We start from the raw sequence: 26,397 nt of genomic DNA, 5'->3' as shown, positions 1-26,397 counted from the left end.
TATTTTGAAAAGTGTACTATTAGGTATTTTTAATAATGATGTAAAAATTTGTAAGTAATCAATAATAATTGAATTTTTTTTTCTGAACTAATTCCGATAGTACAAGATAATTTTTTATTAAACTTTTTTATGGTTGTTATTTTCATGCCTAAATACTACGTCAGGTAAAAAAGAAGAGGATACATGTAAGAAAGTATTACGGTTTCTTAAATCGAAAGGAGTGTCAAGAATGGTACAAATTGTTGTATGTGCATTGAACACGTCCTCCAAGTAAACGAGAGAAGATGAATAAAAGAATTATAAAATTTGATGGGAGAATACAAAAATTTAATTAATGATACTGATACATGCAAATATTAAAATGTTTTTGAATAAACAATATTTATGAATTTTATTACAAAAAGTGAACGCATAGGTCAACATGACCCATCTTCAAATGAATAAACACATGTGTTCACTGATAAGAATTAGAATAATATTTATTGTATTTATCTTTGCTGAGAGGGAAGAGGCGCCACTGTAGCTGTTACAGCAATATTTGTAGTATAAGACGATGGATTTGAAGGATCAAGTAAAGACTGAGGGGTATAGCTATTTCCTCTTCCTCTTCCTCGACCTCTTCCACGACCCCTACCACGCCCCCTCCCTCTTCCGCGTCAACTTCTTCTTTCAGGCATACCAATATTGCTAGTTGTTTTTTCCAAGAAAGCTAAGGGGCCTTGTAGAGAAGTGGTATTAAGACTACCTACAGCATATCCAGAATTTCTGACATTTGTAACATTTCCTTGATTCATGAAAATATTTTGAGAGCCTGTGGTAGTTCCAGGTGTTTGTAATCCTGATGTTAAAGTTGAGCTAGTTCCTTGTTGAAACTGTGAAAAAAATTAATTTTAAAACTATTTATTATTCCATTATTATTTTGTAAAATTTTACAACAACATGATATTTTAAAACCATTAGTTGTAGAAAAGTGCAATATCTAAGTGAATAAAATAAACATAATGAGGATGAAAAAAATTAAAACACAGTACATTTTTGCATACCAACGTGGAAATGCATACAACTTCTTACTACATCAGAATTTTGTTTTGTTATTTCAGAATCTTACGTTCAGCATTAGTACTACAAACGTTTCAATCTCAAACGACTGTAGCGATAGTATATTTCGCTAGCCAAGAGTTAATTTTTCAAATAAAGGTAATCCTATCAAATACTTGTGGAATAAAGTATGCTCTTAACTTCAGAACGTATCTTATGTCTTGTTATGATTTCCTGTTTATAGCTTAATACTTTTTATATTGTCAAGTGCTAAAAGGAGAATAATCTCTCTCTGTACTTGAACAGAGAAAATAGTCTCAATAATATCTGATAACGAACACAGTTATCTATTTTTACTGGCAAAGAGTCTACCATTTTAATTAAAAAAAAATACTGATTTTGTTGAAGCCGGTACTTTAGAATATTTTCGTAGCAGTTAAAATTACATTTTAACCATAGTAGAATTTTCTAGAATGTTCAAATGTGCCTATTACGAGTGTCACAAAGGTAGTTCATTATTTGTGTGTGTATACATAGAGAATTATTATACTTGTAGAGAGTAAACGTTGTGGGATTTAAATTCATATTGAGCTTGTCACTCTCGCCTTCACTCACGATTCATTAACATCGTCTTGCAAAAGGATTCATAAAGCAAAGCGTCGTTGCAAAGCATTATTTTATTTAAGCGACTATTTCAAAGCTAATTTTTTTATTTAAACGTTGAGTTAAGTGAATTGGTATTGTAATTTTATCAGTTCTACCGAAAAATTTTTGTAAACAACCATAGTGTAATATATACTTGATAGAAAAACGAAATAGTATATTGTGTTTGTGTGTGTTTCTGTTAAAAACGGAGTCCAGTGAAAAAAGGCCAATTTTCTCATCCTCGCAGAGATCTTGGCAATTGATGTAACAGCTACACCAATTTCAATTTACCTTACCAAAAATATACTATTTAAATTTATTCAACAATTAACGTACCAACTTGATTATCAACTACAAAGAACATTTTAACTTGGTTTTTCGTAACAAAAAATTATCTGTTTGATTTTCTTCTAAAAAAAAATGGATTTATTTCAAATTTTATAATTGTTAACTACAATATAAAAACATTCAATTTTTTATTTTATACTTAGATCAGCTCTTATTCTAGATGCCTAAGAATTTTGATTTTACTTATTGTTTAGAACGTGAACAAGCGTGTTAGAAACAGTGATGAACATGCAAGTATGCGTGGCACACGTGCGCGTTCATGCATAGCTTCCAACTGATAAGCTGTGAAATTAGCAACTTTTTGTTTGTCAATACCCTAATTAGGAGTATGAACGAAAACTTGTTCAAACTTCACCCATTTCTAAATAAAATTTTACCATGTCTTTCATAAAAACAATACATATCATTATTTTAAAATGAAGAAAATAAGAAAATTAAGTCGTGTATTACTTTTGATAAATACAAAATTAAAAGCAATTTGTTACCACATTTTAGCAGACGATGTGGATACATCTTTAAATAAAGTTGATCTGAATACTTCTCATGACTGAAACAACCAAATTTACTATTTTATTAAATGGTTTCACAGCCAAGAAAATACGTATCATAGAATAGACTGTGCTACGTATTAAGATGCAGGTCTTACGCTGAAGAAAAGTTTTATGGATCTCTTAAAGAAATAATATTGTTATAAGTGTCAGAGCCTCTAAAATAATAAGAGTACATACTTCAATAGATTACAAGAACCAAAACTGTTAAGAATATTTTGCGTAGTTACGATGAACGAGTAGCTCAGATAGTTATCGAGACGACAAAATTAAAAGTATTTTTTCTTTGGATAAACAAAACATTCGGTGTTTTACATTGTGGGGCTGGAACGACCGCTTATTCACAGAGAAGAAAAAGATGGGCTTAGTGCTCGTAGAGTACCATGAACTTAGTTAATCAGGTGTCTCTAGCGTCGGAAGCGGCTCTTGAGTCTCGTACATCATGGCTCTTTTGTTATTGCAGATGCGATATTAAATAATTTCTTGAGCATTATAGGTTTTTCTTTATAACTTGTATAATATTAATTTATTTACAATAGTTTGAAACCATAAAACTGAATGAAAAATTTTATTCTGTAGTTGTCTAAGATGATGAAAAATTAGTATTTTAACGGTGATAAAAAAAATCTGTACAACTTTCTCGAGTTTTGTAAAAAAGATTTGAGAAAAAAAGATTGATCAGACTCCACAGTATGAGACAGTATGATAGAGTAATAATAAAATAGAGTAAAATGTGAATTTAAAATTTAAAATATCACATTAGAAAAAACCTCTCTTACATGGTTATTGATTAGTATTTATAAAATAATAAGAACATCTTGTTTTCTTGTTAAAAATATATATATACACATATGTATATATGTATATATAGATATATACGTACGTAATTAACATACGTACATGAGTATAGTGACCCAGTGACCAGTTGAGAGAGAAACAACTTTAAAGAAACATATCTCTAAGTCTGGTGTAGAAAATGATCCCATACGGGGTTTCTAAAGCTGATTTTCAATAAGAAATCAATTGAAATTATCCTCATACTGACAATTAAAATGAAAAAATTTAATTTTTTTTTTCCGTGAGCATTTATGCTGAAATAACTTGTGTATAATATTGAAGGCTGAATCAGCGTTGATGAGATACAAGGGTAATCGTTATGATTTCATAAGGCGTAATAAAGTAACGATTATTTTTAAAAAGTCATCCACTCACTACATATTGGTTAAGGAAATTGGAATGCCATTTCAATTCTAAACACAGAGACTATTGACATCGATTGACCGATGCTTCACACTTATAGGCTGGTTACGTTCCATGTTTCGTACACACTCTTTATAATTTGAGCCATAAATATTGATTTTGACGCATATATCCCTTCTTAAATATAAACAGGGTGATAATAATATGTAAAGAGATACTTGTTTACGTGAAGAAAGTTGTTATTTCAAACAACAGGTTACACGAAAAAGGATAACAATGTAACACAACAGAGCCTATTATTATGATAAATCGTACATAAACGTTAACTTAAGAAGGACTACGAACATTTAATCAAGTTACGGTTTTTTTATGGCCAGTACTTGCTGGTCACTTTGTGGGCACTCAAATAACTCGGAAACAGCATTTTAACTAGACTTGTGCGGAGAAGTGCCTCTTAATTATAACTTGTACTAGACTTTGTCATAAATTGAGTAGTTACTTGAGCAGCACGTGTTTTGAGACTCACTTGGAGACCTTTTTTTTGGAGTCTTTTTGAGATCCGTTCTAAGACTTGTATAAAGACTCGTTTTGTGACTCGTTCTGAGACTTGTTTTCAAACTCGTTTTGAGACATGCTTTGTCACTTGTTTAGAGACTCATTTTGAGATTCGACTTAGACTCGTTGTATGACGTGTTTTTAAAGTCGTTTTAATACCTATTTTGGAGCTCGTTTTGAGACCTGTTGTAAAACCTATTTCGAGGCTCGTTTTCTGATTTGTTTAGAGTTTTGTTGTTAAAACCTGTTTTTAGGCTTGTTTTAAAACCATTTTTGGAACTCGTTGTGATATCTGCTTAAAACTTGATTTGAAACTCGTTATTTCTCTTGTTTTGGAAATTTTTTTTAAAACCTGTTTTATAACGCGATTCAAGATTTGTTTGGGGACTGGTTTTGATACTTGTTTTCGGACTTGTTGTGGGACCTCCTTTAAAATCTAATTTAAGACTAGTTTTAAAACTTGATTTGATGCCTGTTTTGGGACTTGCTTTAAGACTTGTCTTAAAACCTGATCTAGACTTGTTTTGAGACTTGTTGTGAGGCCTGTTTTCAGACCTATTTTTAGTCCTGTTTTGGAACTTCAAACTTCATTTGAGACTTGTTTTAAGACTCGTTTTGATACTTGTTCTAAGCTTCGTTCTGAAAACCATTTGGAGACCTGTTTTGTAGTCATTTTGAGACTTGTTTTAGTACTTGTTTGGAGACCTGTATTGAAACTTGTTTTAAGAGTTGCTTTAAGACCTGTTTTGAGACTTGTTTCACGACAGGTTTTGAGACGTGTTTCAAGACCTGTTCCAAGACTCGTTTAAATATCTGTTTTGTGGCTCGTTACAAGCCTCGTTATGACACTTCAATAAATCATTATTTTGCTATTTCCTCAGACATTATTAATTTTCTTGATTTCAGATATGCTTAAATAAATCTTTTAAGGATTGTTTGATGATATTTTGGTACTTTTTGCTTTTTTGTTTCTTATATGTTGCTCATTTTTACTCACAGTTGCCTTATTCTTATCTTTTTCACTGATTACGAAGCTAAGCAATGTCCGCTACAATGTTTGGTTGCCACTGTTATGCTTTCATGGTACTAGCAGTCCAGCTGTGCTAATGACAGAAAATGGAAGTAAATGCTTAGTAGTTAAAGTAGCTGCTGCCATAGTCTGTTGTCAGTGCAACTTAACCGTTACTATGATGTTATTATAGCAGTAGCAACCATACTTTGTTGCAAATGCTGCTAGGCTGATTTTTCAACGCATTTAGTGTATACTTAGCTAATATCTGTCTGGCAATATAGCGTGCTCGTGCGAGTTTATAATGCTTTAAAAGCAGCGTTATTTTTCTAATTATTATTATATCATTATATTTGATTTATAGTTGTTGTTAATTTTATTCATAATTTTTTTGTTAAATAGTATTTCTTACAATTATAGTTCATGGATAACCATGTTCGCTTTGTTTTTTTAATAAATTAATAACTGTCTTCCAGGATCGTTGTAAACACTTAATAGCTTACGTGATAGTTTGGGAAAACCTTCAGGTGTTGAGGGTGGTAGAGAGGATTTATAAGGGAAATGAGATGGGCGCTACCATCTTGCCTAAGTACGTCATCCTTGACTGGGCTATGGAGCCAGGAAACCCTAGTCGACACGCCTCGTAATCAGAACAGGCTCTCTTGGACTGTTTACTTACTACCATCTTGCTGTACATGGGCACCTCGTGTGCTGTGGACTTGTAACTCAGGGGTGTACTTTCCTGAACATACGCTTCAACTTTATGGTCTGTACAGAGAGAAAAGTGGGGAGAGAGTGGACGTAGGTACAAACACTCACGCACAATGAAATTATGTTCAAACTTGTGTAAAATTAGTATATTCTATTAATTCAAGGGTACAAAAGAGGAGTCTAAAAGTGTGTAATATTAAATAGCGAGTACGAGTGATTAATTTATAGCTCTTGTTAAACTTTTGTATATGACGTATTCTCCAAAAAATCTTGATTTACTCCTCATCGTGTTGTCGGAGATGGCGCATCATCAAATTGCAAAAAAAATTATCATGTGACACATAGTTTTTTTCGTTTTATCTCCCTGTAACTTTTTACCCTAAAAAAAGTTACAGACCAAAAGAGAATGATGGAAAAAAATACAAAATTCGCTGTTTTTGGTAACAAATGTGGTATAGTATTTCAATCATATTTCAGCTTAAATACATTGCAGAGTGATTTTTTACAAAGTAATCAAAAGGACCTTAAAAAAGCTTTAGAATAAGCTTAGGTTAAGTTTAAGGTGGTTCTTTGATGAAATGATTATGAACACAATGACATAGTATCTTGAGAAATCATTCATTAAGTTTTACTACACTACCCCTCAAAATTTTAATGTAGGCTGACGAATAAAATCGCGAAAAAATGATAAATGAAAATTAAACTCTTAAAAGTTGTAGCCTAGTTATTCATTTGCTGAACGTAATTGAGTAAAAAACTTTTGAGTTCTAAAATTTCGAGATATTAAAAAAAATACAGGTATACATTTCCATATCCTATGTTAAAAGCTTGGGCAGTTCTCTAATAATTGTATTTTAAGGTAAAAAACAAACATTACATAATCATTCCTACGAATTTTTATATTGCATATTAATTATTTTGAAAAAGTTTATTTTGAATGAGTACTCAATTTGACTCATTAAACAGTATTTACAAATAGTTAATTTATATTTAAGCAGTATGTATGAATACCAACTTGATAGTTGCCCCTTTGACTTGTGAGTCATGAAAGAGCCACCCTAAAACCTCACTCAGGTCAAAAGTTTTAGTTTAAGTTCTAAAACTCAAAGATCTTGAAATCGCTGAAAATCACAATTTTCAAACAAAATTCCTAATCGCTTGAAATTTTGGACCCTAAGCTCATGTTCAAGCTTTTTTTAGGTCCTTTTGACAAGTTTTAAAACACCACTCTGCAATGTGCTTAGGCTAAGATATACTAAAAATATTAAGCCGTATCATTTACAAAAAAAAAAAAACACCGAATTTTGTAATTTTATCCATCGTCTATTTTTTGTCTGTAACTTTTTTCAGAGTGAAAAAAATGAATGTCACAGAGCATAAAATATGTAGGGGAGATTAAAACAAAGAAAATTATGTGTCACACTATGATTTTCTTGCGTTTTGATGATGTGCCATTTCTGACAACGCGATGACGCGTAAATCAAGATTTGTTGAAGATAACGTTATATGTACTGATAATTAAAAGTATAAAAAAAGAGGTGAAGGTTTCATGGTTAACTTAACAGATACAGAGTAAACACTGTTCTAGAAGTCATGGGCTCTATTCTTAGTAAATATACATATTTTTGACAAGCTCCTTTTTGAGTAAATCATCCCGAACAATACCTATCTTAGAGGGGACTTCTCTTTGGTGTGGTAGCGCATTGATCCTTATTCTAGAGATCTTAAAGGTCTGGGTAAAATTATGAAATGTATAAGATAATGTAAAAAAATAATTAACTGATCCAATGCTTCAGCAACAGGTGCCATCTTTATTCGATAGGCTTTCATTGGTATACTTAGTGACTTTTATTACATAACTATGTATCTCACATTTTATATTTTTATTAGTTAACTATATATCTCACATTTTTGTATGAATATCAAAGCTAAAATTTTAACTGCGAGGAAAGAGCACGAAAATAAAATATTACATGAAGTCTTGGAAAAGTTAAAATAAGTCAAATATCATACTTACTTTTCCTTACGTGCACAAGCATAACTTCAAAAATGTGTAAAAATTAATTTATAACCGATCGAATTAAATGTCACGTGATTAAGCTCTGGCCCTTGAGAGATAGAGGAGCGCAGTTTGCATCAAGTTGAGAAGAGCTAGGCCTAGGCAGAATAAAAGCGCCTGCCCACGCTTCATGGAAAATTTTTGGGGCCCATGGCCGTATATAAATCGCGAGCTCTGTTTTGATGAGCACAGTCCGCCTACCAGTTGCTAAGCTGAGGAGAAGTCCCTTAGAAAAAAAAAAAAAATAAATCTGTCAAGGCCTGCTTCCACTGTCTTAATATCTTAGAATGATGAGGATGACCTTACGACTGATGTCTTACTGTCGTCACTAAGATGCCATGGTGCTCCCTAGTTCGCTTGACCTACACATAGAGATATAAAGATAAAATCAAACAAGAGCATCAATCTTGCGATACACGCAAAGAAAAAGAAGAGAAGACCAACATCCCTCTTTGTCTCTATCTAGCTGAGCACTATGATACTCACCAGAGCCAATCACAGGGCTTGCCAAATAATGAGCCGTTCCCTTTTTCTCTCTGTTTGCACGTATCGCTTGACTCACAGGCAGTTATACCCCTTTCTCACTTATCTGTATGTCTCACTGCTATTGTCACGATCTGTAATTTTGACGATGATACCGTAGACGATATCGTGCTGCTAAGATGTCATTCTTCTCCGAGATTGGATTAACTTCCCAAAATCAGTACTGTGACGTATGAGAGTACAACCAATCATCTAAAATATGACACCTATTGGCAACTCACACGCAAGACTGTTATCAGTCAGAAGAAATAACGTACTTGCCAAATAACTAACCATTACCAAAACTTTCTCATTTTAAAGCTGAGATTTCCGAGGGGTGTGCAGCCAGCAATTCATTTATTGCCATTATCATCTGGAGTAATAATATATAAACGTGAATACCTAAGTTTAATCAGCCTACTTATTCCCATAGCAGCTTCCCATGCACCTTGAATTGAATGTGTTGCAAACCGTTCTTCAGCTGTCTGGAACAACACGTCTCTGATCGAATGTTTTCGTCCTTCTCTTGAAGCTTTGACGTCTCAAAATTGTTAAAATCGTACACCCAACCTCATTAAAAAAAATAAGATAAACTTAATAAACCACTTTTAATTATTGACTACGTCCATTATTATTAATTAGACATTAAGCTTTTACTGATACGGATATAGCAAATATAAGTTATTTGTTATACACATGATTAACCTGTAAAATGCTAAATACCCAGATAACGGTATGTCATTAGGGAATCTTCGCTAAAAACTTCCTTCTGCCTCTCTTTAATGACGGTCACACTCAACGAAGATTGTATACATTCTAAATAATTCTTCTCTTGAAAAAGCCGTCAAAGTAAAACTGTTTGCATAAATTTTTAACTAGACTACGTAAACTTGCTGTGTTAGAATTAAACTTAGCTTCAAAACGAAAATTCACAGTAAACAACAAGCACATTTAAAGGGCCAAAACGAGTAAACGCTCAAATGGATTTTTAATTATAAAAAAATTCTTTTTGTACTGTACATGACCATTATAAGTGTTTGAAATTGAACTCAGTCAGATAGTAAACTGTATAATTTATATAGCACGCCAGATTTGAGGGAGCGTGAAAAAGATGTAAAAAAAGGACACAATAATAAATGCTCAACACACTTTTAAACACTTAAGCCGTTTAGTAGAAAAAAACAATCTCTCTATTTAATTTTTTCTTAACAAGTCATTATACTTGCTTTCTTGCAAGATAAAAAAAGGAATAACTAATTTATGAGTCAGACGGAGAAATTACGATGAATTGATTTTGTTACATAAATCTTACATAAAAACGATACACGTGAAAATTAAAAACACGAGCGCAAAGCGACTTACCGAAAAGGGCGTTTGAGGCTGACTAACGATAACCACAGCAGCAGCAAGCTGCTGGACAAAGGTAAGTATAAACAGAGTCTATTAGTGTATTAATACACGCGTGCACGCTTATGATTGGCCCTGATAGGTAAGAGAATATCCGAAAGCGCGAGATTTCAAATCTCATAAACTAAATTTTCTATTTACATCAGTATAATGTTACTGATGTTGCACATAGTCCAAAGGTTGATAGACAGAAGTGTAACGAATGTATATCAATAACAAGTCTTCGAAGGGCAAAAGGGTGTATCACATTCCACTTACAAAAATTCTAAATAATAAAAGTTTTTTTTTTAATATAATGACATTCAGCCGGTAACAATCAGCAATACTGATGTTTTACATAGTCCCAAGGTTGATGGACAGGCGGATGGAATAATATACAATTAAGTACCGTGTGAATAAAGCAGTGAAACGCTTTCCACGTACAATAGAAAATAATTCGAAAAATAAAATAAAAAAAATATAATAAACAAATTACTGATAATTTTATATATATTTTCGCAAGGTTTGTAACTTTTAGATATGAGATTTAATAGCTATAATAGTAAATGAAAAAGAATAAATCAATCTAAATAAGACTAATTATTATTGTGTCCTGACTCAAGCTCAAATACGGTACGCAATAATATTAGTTTGTGCATTGGCCTTACAAAACTAGATGAAACGGTTCTAATCTTGGTGACTCTGACGAGAGACTTGGAATCCTGATAGACTTCAACAACCATGCCGAAAGGCCACTTACCAGGTGGAGAAGACTGGTTTTTTATGAGCATGAGATCACCAGGCTTAACCGAGCGCTGAGGATTCATCCACTTGCAACGACCCTGTAAAGTGGAAAGGTATTCAAGTGACCACCTTTTCCAGAAAACTTAGAGAGATTGTGTCACTATCTTCCAGCGTTTAAGTGGCGATACCTATTCAGAAAAAATATCGAACTTTGGCACAAGAAATGGAAACCTCATGATCAAAAAATGAGCAGGAGTAAGAGGATCAAGCTCAGAGGAATCATCATTAAGGCGAGCCAAGGGCCGAGAGTTAAGGCATGCCTCTATTCTACACAATAAAGTAGAAAATTCAACTACTGTCAAAATCTGATCGCCAACTACACGCTTCTAATGATCTGACTGCTGATTCCCATTAACCCCCAAAGTGTGGAGCAGAAGCGGGAGTAAAGTGCCACTGTGTACCTGATTTACCTCATTAATAGCCAAATTAGGGTCACTACTACGTTCTACCAACATTCTTTTCAACTTAGTATCAGAACCAATGAAATTCGTGCCATGATCACTGAATAAATCTGTGCAGTGGCCACGTCTAGTAATAAATCTGTGAAAAGCAGCTATAAAGGCCTCATTTGTATAATCCTCCACAACTTCAAGATGAACTGCACGAGTTGACATGCAGATGAAAACTGCAATGTAACCCTTAAAAGATCCTTCACCCTTGTGTTTTGACAAGCGTATTGAAAAGGGGCCAGCATAATCGATCCCTGATTTTTGAAAAGGAGGACTCGTAACACGAGAACAAGGAAAATCTCCCATTAACTGAGTTTGTGATTTAGACTTATATCTTTTACAAGTGATGCAACGAGTAAGCTCAGCTCTTACAGTCCGTCTACCACTTACAATCCAGTACGTTTGACGGAGTGTAATAATCGTCAACTGCACTTTACCATGTAAAGTTAATCTGTGATAATAGTCAATGAGCATAAATTTCAACTGATCTCTATCTGTTAGTATCAAGGGATGTTTGGCATCATCATCAAGTAAGGCTCTACTTAATTTACCCCCGACTTTTATCAATCCGCAGTATATAAACGGCGTAAGATTAAGCAAACGGCTGGATCAAAGTAGTGGTAAGCTATCTTTTAAGCTATGATCTTGATTTTGAGTTAGTACCTTGAACTCAGCGGAAAAGTGACATTGTTGATGCTGATAAACTAGACACAGTCTAGCACAATCAGTTTCTGATGTTGAAGGGTGAATCGAGACAACTTCAATTAAAGGATACAAGTCAATAAACTGCAAACTAGCCTGTAAAGGGAGCTTAAGATTTCCAGCTATAGGTAAATATGAATTCTTTTGTTTAATTTTATGTGAACAACGGTATATAAAACAAAGGTAATATGCTGTTACTCTTAGCAACCATTCCTACTTGGAACAACGAGTTAATAGAGTTATATAAAAAGAGTCAGAATTATTTACAAGAGTATTTACAGAAGGCATTAAACTACTTACATTTATAGAGGTTAGAGCAATTATTTATACTCCAAACTCTGGATAGTTAGGGTGCAATTTATGGAGAATCTTAGGGCCCTTAAACCATAATATTTGATTTAGCAATTGGCCCGGAAGAACTCCTCTAGAAGCTACATCAGCTGGATTTTGCTTTGACGTGATATAATGCCACTGGAGTCAATTAATAAATTTTTAAACACCTATTAGCTATGAAAACTGGCCATTTGGAAGGAAGTTCATGGAGCCAATATAGTACATTCCTAGAATCGGACCTCATGTGAACTGGTACTTCTTTCAATAAATTAACATCAACGAAATGACTAACTACTGTGGATAACAATTCTGCAGCACATAGCTTTAGTCTTGGAATACTTAGCGTTTTAATCGGAGCTACTTTTGTTTTGGCTAATCAAAGACGTACAAAAATCTCACCCTCACGTACAACGCGAAAATAAACAGCCGCTGCATAGGCGTGCATTAGAAGCGTTGGCAAAACCATGAAGTTCGAGAAATTCACAATCTAGTGAAAAATGATTCCATCTAGGTATTCGAACTTCGTTTAACAAAGGTGTTTTGCAAAACCGCTAAACTGACTCATTAAGCTAAGGTTCCTTAACATTAACCATAACTTATGATTTTAGTGACAAGTTGGATCCTAAACCAAAGAGCATCTGACCTGATAACAACCAACCAATTTGCGAGGCAAAGGCAATTGGGAAGTCAGGGGCTAATTTGCGAACTTTCTGACCGATGATAACTGCATGGACAGATACATCTAACAAAATATCAATTTTATCTAAACTGTAAAATTCTGGATCTGCTAGAATTACATCCTTCCCATAATCTAAATTTGCCAAACGACTACCTAGAGGTAGTTCGTAGGAAGAAGTTTTTGGCACGACTAACGCATCAAGAAGGTGCTCAAAACCATACTCAAAATGAGGCCTAAATTTGAAAGAAACTGATTTACTAGCGTCCATGAAAATCAGTCCACCCACTACTGATAGAGTCGTACTAACTGATTTCGGTTTCAAATGCAGCATATCACAAAGAGATTTAGTGATAAGACAACTCTGTGAGCACTGATCAATGAGAGCTCGTACCAATATGCGAGATTTATCAGTGGCATACACAAAAACACGAGCAGTAGCTAAGACCATCTTAAGTGAGACGATTTTGTTACTACTACATGACTGTACATTTACAGTAGACCCTGAAGAAATCTGAGATTGGTTTTGTACAGTAAAAGAGTTCGTCAAGTTTTTTACAGATTTTATTTGCTTATTTTTAGCAGACATAGATGTAGAGCTGGACTAATCCCCTCTGTGCATGATAGTGTGATGCTTTTGGTTGCAGTGTGAACACTTATTATTAACAGAGCACTTCCGATTAAGGTGAGGACCAAAACAATTAACACAGAGACGATGGAACTTCATCGACTTCCATTCAACTTCCATTGTAATGATTTGTGCCGAAATGAAGTCTCGCAGTTGACCTAAAGTATGAGGATCACTGCTACTACCTAACATTTTTTGCCAATCCTTGTTCGTTTGAAAATCAAATCTACTAACTACAAGAGTGATAAATATGTCAGCATCTCCTACTGCTGTCTCTAAAGATATCAAGAAATCAACAGAACTTATCATCTCCTTAGATATGCGCCTCATTTTAGAGCAAGAACTGCCTCTTATAGATTGACAACTGAGAATAGTAGTTGTATACATATTAATGAGACGACGTTTATTATCATAATACCGGGTTATGGTATCCCAGGCCTGTATATAACTCTCTTCAGACAAGGGTATATTTTAAATGAGGTCTGAAACTTCACCCTTTAGATTTGCCCTAAGATGTTGATATTTAATAATAGCTAATAATTCTTGCTTCCTGTGGACTATAGCCCTATAAACATCGCGAAAATTCTCCCAACTGCAAAATCACCATTAAAGCATGGCAAGTCTATTGAAGGTAAAGAAGAGAAACTCTGAAACGAATTTACATTGGCATTGGCAGGAGGTAAGGTGCCTGTTGGATTTGAATGATCATTAAGCGAATTGAAAAAATCGTTAAAATCACCCTGAACTGAATGAAAACTATCCTGCACCACTTCATAGCACTCATTTTTAAAATAATCATGAGTTGTGGGTAAAGGTTTTATATTTATAATATCATCATGAGTAGATTTAAAATGTTCAAAAGTATCTTTGAGTTGTTGAAGCCTAGAGTCAGCCTGACAACTGCTCATTTTTACCTGGCCAACTTTCTTAATGTTTGTAAAGGAACCTTTAATTTTGTTAAACAGTTTAACTTGTATCTCATAAAGGTTATCTATTTTGATAAGGTGAATTTCAATTCAAGTAATAAATATCTAATAAATAAATACAAACCGCGCACCGTAGCCAAATTTGAGTCAGACAAAAACTAACTAATTCAACAATAACGCTAAACGACGGTAGTGTTCTGAATTTTTACAAGTGCTTACATAAAGTTAAGTTTGCAAAAATATATTCAAGTTAATCGGTAAACAAAAAAACCAAAAACTATAAGGAACTGATATTTCATACTACAAAATATACAATTTTACAAACCGTGTAAACAGGACCAAGAATTCGTAGTTATGTTGAGTTCGAAAGACCTGCAGGACTTGACAGCAGCGGTGCTGACTCAAAAGCCTGTATAAGTTAGCAGCAGCACACGCTGACGATGAAAGGACCCGTGGAGCCAGCAGCAGCAGCGGTGTTGTCTCAATAGCCTGCAGAGGCAGGCAGCAGCACACGCTGACGACGACCAAAGTACGATCAGCAGTGAGTCCCCTATATAAACAATGGACTCGCTCGCACCTGACGACGAACGAACAAAGAAAAGAAAGAAAGAGATATGGCTATATGTGTGTGTGTGTGCGTACGGACTACGCGGCGGTGCGTTGACCGCGTCAGCCTCGTCGCTTGAGAAGAACGCAAAAAGAAGCCAAGATGGCCGATAAGACGACCACGTGTCTTACACAAAAGGAAAATGTCCTAAACCTATATTTCACCTCCCCACATCTGGCTCGAAGGACCATGTTCGAAATTGAACTCAGTAAGATAGTGGACTGTATTATTTATATCGCACGCCAGATTTGGGGGAGCGTGAAAAGGATGTAAAAAAAGGATACAATAATAAATGCACAACACACTTTTAAACACTTAAGCCGTTTATTATACAAAAAAAATGTTTCTATTTAATTTTACTTTAACAAGTTATAATACTTCCTTACTTGCAAGAGAAAAAAAAGAAGAACTAATTAATAAGTCAGACGGAAAAATTACGTGTCAATTGAAAATGTGAATCGTTTTCGTTACAGAAATCTTCCATAAAAACGATACACGTGAAAATTATAAACACGAGCGCAAAGCGACTTACTGAAAAGGGCGTTTGAGGCTGACCTACGATAACCGCAGCAGCAGCAAGCTGCTGAACAAAGGTCAGTATAAACAGAGTCTATTAATGTATTAATAGACGCGTGCACGCTTATGGTTGGCCCTTGTAGGTAAGAGAATATCCTAAAGCGCGAGATTTCAAATCTCATAAACTAAATTTTCTATTTGCATCAGTATAATGTTATTGATGTTGCACAATAAGCAACAGCTTTTTTGGCACTACTGGATCTTCACGAGTAAAATTTGTATGGAAACTGCCTTAAATATATTATTTAAAAAAATAAAAGCGTCATGGGCTCTTATCAAATCTTATTATAACAGAGGTAATGACGCTGTCAATTATAACTCGTCTTTATTCTTACATTTGTATTATTTATTTACGATTAACGTTCATATAAGTCACTATGAAAGTCGATAATGCAACATTGAACGAAGATACAATGCATTTTATTATTACGTGATGGTGTCACGGGCTCTTAGCAAAAAAGGGTCGTTACCGGCTCTTATAAATATGTTGAAAAATTGATATTGTGATGCAACAAATGGAAATTAAACTTCGTCACTGCACTTAAATTATATAATAAATAGCTTCATTTCAACCTGTTACTTTATGAGTTGATAGTCAAAGGCTTCAAAAAAATATACGACATTCTTCAGCGTTACAGGCTTTTTAAGAAGGAGCCTTACGAGCTCCTATAAATGCGTCGATAAATCGAGATGGAAACGCACCAAATGCAAATTAAACTTAGCCACTGTACATATACCATACATATGACAGCTATATCTTAACTTGCCACCTTTTGAGTCAACGATCCAACTTCTCGCAATGTTACATGACATTCTTTAGCGTTACGGGCTCTCAGTTTTTATTTTGGGAAGACAGAGTTTGAAAATTTGCGAGCCTACAGGCTTATAGCACTGGCTTATTGGATTGAAGAAATTGGAAAAAATTTCTGCAACATCGTCAATCCCTATAAAATACAAATCATCTAAATTGGAACAACCAAGCTCGATTGCCTGCATTTGTGAGAGCATTCTCCGTTAAAGGGTTAAATTTATGAGATTTCGGTCCCATAACTTCAACACTATCCAATTCTGAAAAACAATTTTTTTTTGCTATCTTAAATGTATCAATCTGTTGTTAAAGTTAATCACTTTGAGGACCACTGCCATTGAGAAATTCAAAACTCTATACTTTTCTTCCAGGCATCGTCAGAACTTCAAATTTTTGAATAAGACACGAGCCTGTAACGCTATTTTTGCCCTATTTTTGCATCTAAAACTAAAAGACTACTTTTTTGTGATTCGAATTCTATTGTGCTTTCAGCAGTAAAAATTACTTAGATAAATAAAAAAGTTTCGAAATGCTACTTTAGCACTCAATAAGTATAAGAAGTTGTATAGGAAAAATGTTATCTCAGTTTTCTGGACAGGTGCTACAGCGGACTATTGAGTAGTACTTTTTAGCAATATTAATATGCATAGAGACAAGAGTTCTGCACAGTCATGCACCTAATTTTTTGAGATAAGTCTCATGAACAAAAACTGTAAGAAAATATACCTACATTGTCTTCAGTACGCTAAGTAAGTAGCCTATAATTGTGCGGTCAAAAATGTGCAAAAGCTGGGTTGTTAAACTATGCATCATCAATTACAACCCAAAAACTAACAAATTATCTCTTTGTCATAAAAAGAAGATATTTATTGTGTTTTTTTTTTTTCTGTGATTTCTTAATATTATATGATTTAAAAGAATAGACGACGATTCACACCCTAAAGTGGTGCTGTTGACGTTACTTACTAAACGTATAATGATACGCGGTGTGAACACATTTGATAATTTTCAATCGTATGAAAGTTCGTAGCAAAATTTGAACTTAATCCAACGTTTAAGTGCACGATTCTTCGTGGATTTTTTAATTCATTAAATTCACACAAGTTTATTTAATTATGTGATACTAGACGTATTTTGAATGCAGGGTCACATAGCGTACACATATCTTTTAATTTTGGACGTTCTGAATTGAAAGTTGATTAAGTACCCGAAATGCTCGATTGTCTAGTCACTCATAACGCGTTCATCAAACCGTACATTAGCTGCACAAAAATATCAAACTCTTCAAAACCATAGCCCTATAAGTAGTCATGCAAAGTCTGTTAAGGGGTCTGACCCAAGAGTACCAAAAAAGAGTGATGCTATCCCTTCCGCTTCCAGAACTTGCACAATTAAGGAACAGATATAACGTACTTATTTTATCTGATAAAGCATTAATTTGATCAAAAAAATTTCAGCAAAATCATAGTGAATTTAATAAATTTTACCATTAATTTTTACAAGATTGAGTTACGTCCCAAGTCGCATATCTACATTGCTTGTGCTGAGCTAAGAGAAATTATTACCAGTACAGTAAAATAAAATTATGCACAAATGGATATCCACAATCATTAGAAAAAAAATTTGAAAACAATGAATCTAACTGGAAATGGAGAAGCTGAAAAAATCACTGAATCAGTATACAAAGCTGTTTTTAGTAGTTGCAGTGCGATGTTTATTAAAATCATCGTTTGTAGATATGTAAAATATTGTCATATGTTAATTATATTTCCTTAGAGTTTGTCGATGACACTGTTGAACCCGGAAGAAAATAAGTCAATCTAAATATCGTCGTACTTTAACACAGTTATGCAATTCTGTTCATCATAGAAAATATTCAAGAAAAACCAGGAACAACAGCGACGACACTATTCAATATATTAATTATTAATTTTCCAATTCAGTTCAAAATATTTATTTGTTAAAAAATATAACTTTAAAATAAAAGAACTTATATTCATCCAATAAAAATTGCTATAGGTCCTCTTAAATTCTATTTAATTGAGAGACTGTGGCACCATCTTCGTACCTAGTGGGGCGCAAATTCTCAAGTTATATTTAAATTGTCAGTACCCACAGAATACTCAGAAAATTATTTTTAAAAAAATTAAGAGACATTTCTATGGCTTCTAGTTTCTTAATTTTTTTTTAAAAGTGTTGTGTTGTAAGAATTTTTAAAAAATTGTTACCTAAGAATTTAAACTTGCATTGATAAAAAAAATAGAAATTTTAAAAAATCAAAAACATTTTAATATTACATCATGCATCCACCTTTCAAGAAAATATGTACGAGGTTTCAGATCATAATATTTAAAGAGAAAATAGAAGACGCAATTTATTGAAAAAGCATTAAGCCATGCTGCGCTGCAGCACATGTTTTGGGCGTTTTTTTTACAAATTCGTTCAATACTCGGAAAAAAATACGAAAACCTTGGGGCCCTAAGGTGCTCATTTGTTAAAAATTTCACAAGCTTTAACGACGTATGTCGCTTTTTACGAGAACTTGCCTGACACTGTTTATTCTAACAATAAACGTTAAGTAAAAATAGCTTCCAGGTTATCCCTCATACGCTGTAAGATTTCTCTCGTTTCTTACTTAGAAACTAATTTTGATTGAATATGTCTTAAAACAGGTACAGTAAGGTCCTTAAACGAGTCTAAAAATAGGTCTCAAAATATTTCTTAAAACAAGTCCCAAACCAGGTTCCATAAAAAATTACAAATAGGTCTCCAAACAGGCCTTGAAACAGGCCTTAAACGAGTCTCAAAACAGATCTCAAAAAGAGTCTTACAACAGATCTTAAAATGAGTCTCTAAATAAATCTCAAAATAGGTTTCAAAATAAACCTTAAAACAGATTTCAAAACGAGTCTCAAACCTAGTCTTAAGACAAGTCTTAAAAAAGGTCTCAAAATAAGTTTTAAATTAGGTCTCAAAATAGGTTTTAAAGGAGGCCTCAGAACAGATCTCAAAGCGGTTCCTAAAATAAATCTTGAAACGGGTTTCATAACAAGTTTCGGAACAAGCCTGAAAATGTGTTGCATAACCGATGGTTAAGTGCTGCTAAAGTTCTGACAAAGTACTATCTAAGTACTGCACAAGTACTGCTCAAGAGCCGCACATGGGCTGCATAGGTATTCCCCAAGTGCCACATGGTACTGCTAAAATAGTACTGAAATACCGCACATGCACCGTATAAGTAACACTTACGAATTTTCTAAATAAAGGAAACGTTCCTAGAAGTACCACTCGACGAATGCTTTAATTGCACAGATTTACCGCGGATTCACCGCTTGAATGATACCAATGTCCCTTAAAAGTTTGGCAACACTAATACGAAATCTGTAACGCTGCATTAATTCCCTTGCACCGCTTAAAAATAACACTGTTGCTGGAGAACTGCCACTAAAGTATCTATAAAATATCGAAGAAAACGGACCTAATAACAGCCTAAGTGCCACTCCAGTACAACTCAACTTACGACATAGTCTAGCACAAGTAATAAGTAAGAGTCGTTTCTCCACACAACTTCTGTTAAAATACTGTTTCCGAGTTGTTTGAGTGCCCAGCAAGTACTGGCCATTGTAAGAGCGTAATTCAAATTAAATATTTATAGTGCTTCTCAAGTTAACGTTAGTGTAAAATTTATCATAATAATGGGCGCTGTTATGTTACATTGTATTCTTTTTTCGCGTAACCTGTTGTTTGAAATAATATCCTTTTTCATCTAAGCAAGTATCCCTTTACATATAATAACCACCCTGTTTATCATTAGAAAGAAAAATATGCATCAAAATCTAAATTTATGGTTCGAATTATAAAGACTGTGTACGAAACATGGAATATAACCAGCCTATAAATGGAATGTATCTGTCAATTGATGTCGATAGCCCCTGTGTTTAGAGTTGAAAAGACAATCCAATTTTCTTAACCAATGTGCAGTGAGTGGATGACTTTTTTAAAATGATCGTTACTTTATTACGCCTTATAAAATCATAACGATTACCCTTGCATCTCATCAATACTGATTCAGCCTTCAATATTATACGCAGGTTATTTCAGCAAAAATGCTTGTGAAAAAAGAAATTTATTTCCTTAAATTTAATTGTGATTGAAATAACAAAAATTTTAATTAATTTCTTATTAAAAGTCAGCTTCAAAAATGCAGTATGGAATCATTCTCAACACCCAATTTAGGAATATATCTCTTAAAAGCTGTTTTGCTCTTAACTAGTCACTTGGTATATATGCGTTTTAAAACAAACAATAGTCAGTTCTATTACTCTTTACCAAGAAAATCATTAGGATTACATTTATTATCACTTTTTTGTGTAGTATAATGTTGTAAAAGTGCTTATTTATAATGTGCATTTTTTATTGCGAATTCATATTAGATTATTACTCTATTATGATGTCCCATAATGTGGAGTCTGTTTCATTTTTTTTTCTTAAATCTTTCTTACAAAACTCAAGACAATTGTGTTGATTTTCTTTATCATCATTACAATACTTATTTTTCGTTATCTCAGGTAACTACAAAATAAATACCTTTCATTAGACTTCATTATTTAAAATTATTGTAAACTATGTCTATTATAAAAGTAATAAGCATAAAACTTTAATGCTCAAGAAGTTACATAATATCGCAGGGGAGTTGAAGCGCAATTCACTCAGCGATGAAAATGTTTTTTTTTAAACATGTATTTTGAAAAAACACTACCTGGATGTAGTCACTAAATTTGAACAAAATCACGTATACAGATTTCGAAAAAAAATTTACAAAGTTTCTCTTTCGTCGTCTTTAACATGGGCTCAAATGTAAGTTGTCAAAAAAGTTTTTAAAAAATATCCATCATACTTGATGAAGCAACGAGAATTTTTAAAAAAACTAATATTTTATGAATGACAAATTTATTGAAACACGCTCAAAGTTTCAACAAAATCGGGTCTGCAGTAATGGAAATATTTGCACTACGGTAAAATAATTTTATTATGTTGGTTGGTGAAGATGTAGTTCTGCTCTCAGTTGTTTCCATAATTTCTTGAATTTTTATTCTTACTTCTTGATTAGCTCTAGCTTATCGTGTGCTTACGCACTGACCTTCAAAGAATCACGTAAACAAATGTTTTTTCAGCTCGTTTGCTACACTTATGCTGGAGACAAGAACACACTGAGTATACTATCTGCCATCAGCTTAACTTTCTACGTAACATGGTGGCTTCTTACAAAATCACATCTAGAAACTGTTCTATTTAAAATTATGATCTCAAACTTGACTATGCTATTAACTTCTTATGTTTTATATCCCTTGAAAAAAAGTATTTATGCTATTTGATTTGTACTATAAGAAACTGTATACCTTGAAGAATATTATGTTATTTTTCTTAAACGTATTATTAATACATTCATGAGTACTGACAGCAAGTTAAACAATAATACATTTTCCGTCATCGAGAGGGCAGACATTTTTGGGATAGATCAGTACAGCAGACTTTGTAACGACCCCTTATGCATATACACGTGCTTCCCTTTGATCTCTCACCGGTGCGATTCAACTCTCTTAAAAGAATATGTCGAATTTATAGCAAGGAGACCAAATCATATTCCATACCGTCAAGTCTTCGATTATACAAGAGATGAGCCGATTGATTAAACTAGATCACAAGGAACGCATACAGGCAAGTGATATTTTTATGACCTCACAAGGTCAAGAGTATTATAGTCAATTAGACTTACTGCACGAGAGTAGTGTAGCTAAGCCAGTTTTAAAGGACTTCTGGTCAATTGCCCGAAGGATTTTTTAATCTTATGTTTTCCAGCAGAGAAAAAGTTGGTCGTTCCCTTTCCAGAAATTCCCCAGGAATACGGAAAAAATAGTTTTGTCCAAAACAAAAATCGGCTTCATTTATTTATTCAACAATGTATAATAAAATGCCAAATTTTTATTTAGTTTTTTGCTTATAACTCCGCTTTTATTCCTCTTAGAGAAATTTTTCGACCACCAATCTCTTTGTCATCAAGTTACCTATCAAGAAGATACTTTTGAAAATCCATTATCGATTGTAAATAACATGTTAATAGCAAAAAAGGGTGGAAAAAAGTTTTTTGTACCGAAAAACTTTAGATTAACTTAAAAAAAACTATCATGTTAATTTGAACATTACCCAGCTAAAATATTTATGTTAAATTTGATAACAAATATCTATTTATAAAATGGCAAAATAAATGTTAGTTTTTTGTTAATTGATTTTGTAAGGTCGATATTTAAGATGATATTACGAACTTTACAGTCAGTTCATCGAAATTTTGCTTCGATAAAAACATTCTATTTTATGTTATAGCAATAATGACAAATAAAAAAATGGACTTCTGTGATTTCTGACGTTTTGCCAGCAAAAATTGTATTTTGCAACATAAAAAATTGCAAATATCTCCGTCAATTTTGCATATTTTCTTTCTGAACAGATATCATTTGATTTGTGATAAAAAACATGAATTTGAAAAAAAAAAAAAAAAAAAAAAAAAGGATGCTTTAGCACATTCTACAGCCGAGATACAAGAAATTGATGTCGAGTTAAAAAACGGACTAATAATTGCATTTTTTACTGCAAAAAAATTTGTGTATCATCTTCATGTATTTCTGCATCACACTACCGGCAGCACTTTAGGACTTCGTCCTTACCCTCTCGCGTCTCTAGCTGATCTCCCCGTCCCTTCTCTCTACCTTTCCTATCACCTCTCTTTTCTATTCCCCTACCTTTCAGGCCCAAGCCAGCAGAGGCGCAGACACGCATAGCTATATGCTATCGTACGTAACAATACACTAAAATGAAGATTTTTATCTTTCAAATGCAGTGGGCTCTTAAAAGTAGTTTTTTTTCATACATTTTCTTAAAAAATTTTTAAGTACAACAAAATAGAAACCTTAATAGCTTAACTTGCACAGAAATAAATAAATACCATTCAGAAAAAAATTTCTCTAATATCGAGCACCTGGAAGTTTCGAATAACATAGAATACTGCGTATACACCGATTTATCAAAATTACCTATAACCCCACACAAGATACTAGACAAAATGGACGACAAAATCGATACTGATGTGATGCAAAAGTTTGTAGACAGAAAATATTTGTAGTGAAAGTTGATCGTAATAAAAAACAACAAAATTTTAATGTGTCAAAAAAAGCTAAAATGTAATGTACACAAAAATTTGAATAAAATATTTCTTATTGCAATCACTTTTCGTGTTTATTTTGTTGATTAAGCATGTTTAATGTTAAATACTACGTTTGTAAGTGTATCATTATGTAAAACAACTCATTGAAATTCAAACACCAGCCATAGGTCATATTTTGACACATGCGCACTGCTACAGTACTGGTTGCAGTAACTGGTTGGCCACTTCGTCGCAACAGAGGGGTACAGATATGAGCACCGAGCTGCTCCCGGTGTTAAAATGTGACTTTCTTGATTTTTTTAGCGTCCCTATCAATGACATTGATAAAGTGCTCTGGCAGTGTAATGTAGAAATATATGAAGATACAAATTTTTTCGCAATAAAAAGTTCAACTAGGGGTAAACGGTACAGTTGTTGATCCCCCAACAGTGATTGACCTCTTCTCTATTATTTGATAAAAAGTAAGGAAGGACTTTCTTTTTTGACTAAAATAAAAATTTATAAATATTCCTTGTGCTTTTTTCTTTTTTCTTTCATTGCTAAAACATTCATTTATTGTGGAATAGAAGTGAACATAGCTTAAAAAAAAAAAAATACTTCAAGCAACTAAGTCACCTTCATGATTTTTGTCATCTTCTTACGAAATACATTAGACATGCACAATTTCATGTGGACTATACAGAAACATACGACTGATTAAACGTACTTGTACTATCACTAATGCATATTATCACATTTAAATTCTATATTTTCACGTCCATATAAGTAAAAATTGAGTTTATAAATAAATAATTAGGTGGCCAACAATTGCATCTCAAACACTTGAAAATTTAATGATTGACTACTAGGTCTGCAAGTACTAAGGTTTGTATTAATTTATTTATGTCAATTTATATGAATCAATCAATAAATTTGCATCGTTTGATACTTCCGAAGTTCATAAGAAGATTTAAAATATTGTATTTAATAATTATTTGTATTCAATAGCTGACGCAAAATAGTAAGAATAATATAAGCATAATTTTTTTAAGTTAAACTTATTTACAGTTATTAAAACTCAGATGCAAAATGCATAAAGTAAAAGGGAGCTTCGTATAATGAAGTCTACACAGAAGAACAAATTCAAAAAGCCTTGAGTGCCGTGAAAAATAAAGTGTCGAGATGAGAGGCATCCAGGTTGTATTGCATTCCTCGAAGAACGATAATTTTTAGAATAAACTCACCAAATATCAAAACAACTTCTGGTCCAGCAGCTGCATTTTGTAATACAGTAGAGTAAGATTTGGTGGATTGGATCACCAAATGTTAGGAAAGATGATTTCCTCGAATAAAAGAAGATATTTTTGATTGTGTCAAACAGTTTTTGGATTAAAGTCCTACAGGAAATAGTTTTAAGAATAATGTACTAGGAGACGGTTGGTATAAAAGCTTTCTTAAAAGATACCCACGTACAACAGAGAGTTTCCTTGAAGGAGTAACGTCTGCGAGCTCTTGTGTTTCTAAAACAAATTTGAGAAATTGGTTTCAAGAAATTCACAAGTTTTTATCAAGAGAAAATTTATTGAAAATTTCAAAGGAGCCTAGTCGTATTTTTAACTCAAATGTAACCTATTTCTCAGTGTATCCAAAAATAAAAAACGTACTGGCCCACGGTGAGAAAAAAGCACTTTTTTTTGTTCAAAAATCGGCCGACACCACAATTTTTGACGTAATTCTCCTATTTTTTTTTTTAAAACTCCTTAAATGTCAAGCTTCAGTGTGTCACTGCCACTTTTTTTCAAGAGTCCAAACCCTAACCTCTAAAAATTGGGAAACACAGAAAAAATAGATTAAAAAAAAATAAAAAAAATTTCTGCGAAAATTAGTTTTCAGGGGTTTTATGGTCTCTAATCATAAATTTATTTGTTTATACAATTTTTAAATGGTGAATACAAAATGGCGGCCAAAAACTAGAAATTCTGATTTATTTTGCGTTTTTTCGTATAAATTACTACAAACGATCTTTTTGTTGCTGATTACGAACTTATTTTTTATCATATAACAAGCTATAGTGTGTCACGGCCATTTTTCCTTAATAATTAAAACCAGAACCTCAAAAAATCGGGAAACACAGAAGAAACAGATCAAACGAAAAATATTATTGCGAAAATGAGTTTCTAGGGGCTTTTCAGGTCTCTGATCGAAATTTATTTGTTTATATATTTAATTTGAAAATGGCGGAGACAACATAAGCCCAAAAATTAAAAATTTGCTTTATTTTGCTTTGCTCTATACAAATTAGTAAACAATTTCTTCAATCCGAAAAATACTACATCTCAATCAAAGATGCCTTATAATGCTGTATGTGTAAAAATTTTGAGAAAAATTATTCTAAGCTTGAAAAAATAACTTTATGAATGTGTCATTCTTTGTTTTCTTTCCATCATTATCCAACAAACTACAGAAAATGTACGAAAATATTCCTCTTCAAAATAAAAATTTTTTTCTCTTTGAAAATAATAGAACTCACTTTATTTTAAACCATCTAATTCATTTGTATCTATTTTAAAGATGAACTAAATGTGATTAAAGTTTTCACACTTTAAAAATAAAAAACTCCATAAAAAAACTACTTATAAAGACAGTAAACAATAATATAATTTTTTTGT

General features: G+C 33.0%; 1 protein-coding gene across 3 annotated transcripts in view; it reads right to left on the bottom strand.

The window, feature by feature from the left end:
- Positions 1–315: 315 nt before the first annotated feature.
- The window catches only part of MED28 (mediator complex subunit 28), a 232,066-nt gene continuing 205,984 nt past the window's right edge, over positions 316–26,397 (bottom strand). For all 3 annotated transcript variants that reach the window (XM_089595687.1, XM_014358097.2, XM_089595688.1), the window contains one exon: positions 316–872. In XM_089595687.1, coding sequence (XP_089451813.1) covers positions 657–872 — 216 coding nt within the window. In that variant the 3' untranslated portion in view covers positions 316–656. The remainder of the gene's footprint in view (positions 873–26,397) is intronic.

This window comes from Copidosoma floridanum, unplaced genomic scaffold, assembly GCF_036245765.1.
Source record: "Copidosoma floridanum isolate Cflo_tuat_1 unplaced genomic scaffold, Cflo_Japanese_pri ptg000027l, whole genome shotgun sequence".
In the NCBI taxonomy this organism is placed as follows: Eukaryota; Metazoa; Arthropoda; class Insecta; order Hymenoptera; family Encyrtidae; genus Copidosoma; species Copidosoma floridanum.
The sequence above is the reverse complement of the archived record's forward strand: the minus strand, read 5'-3'. Positions and strand labels throughout refer to the sequence as shown.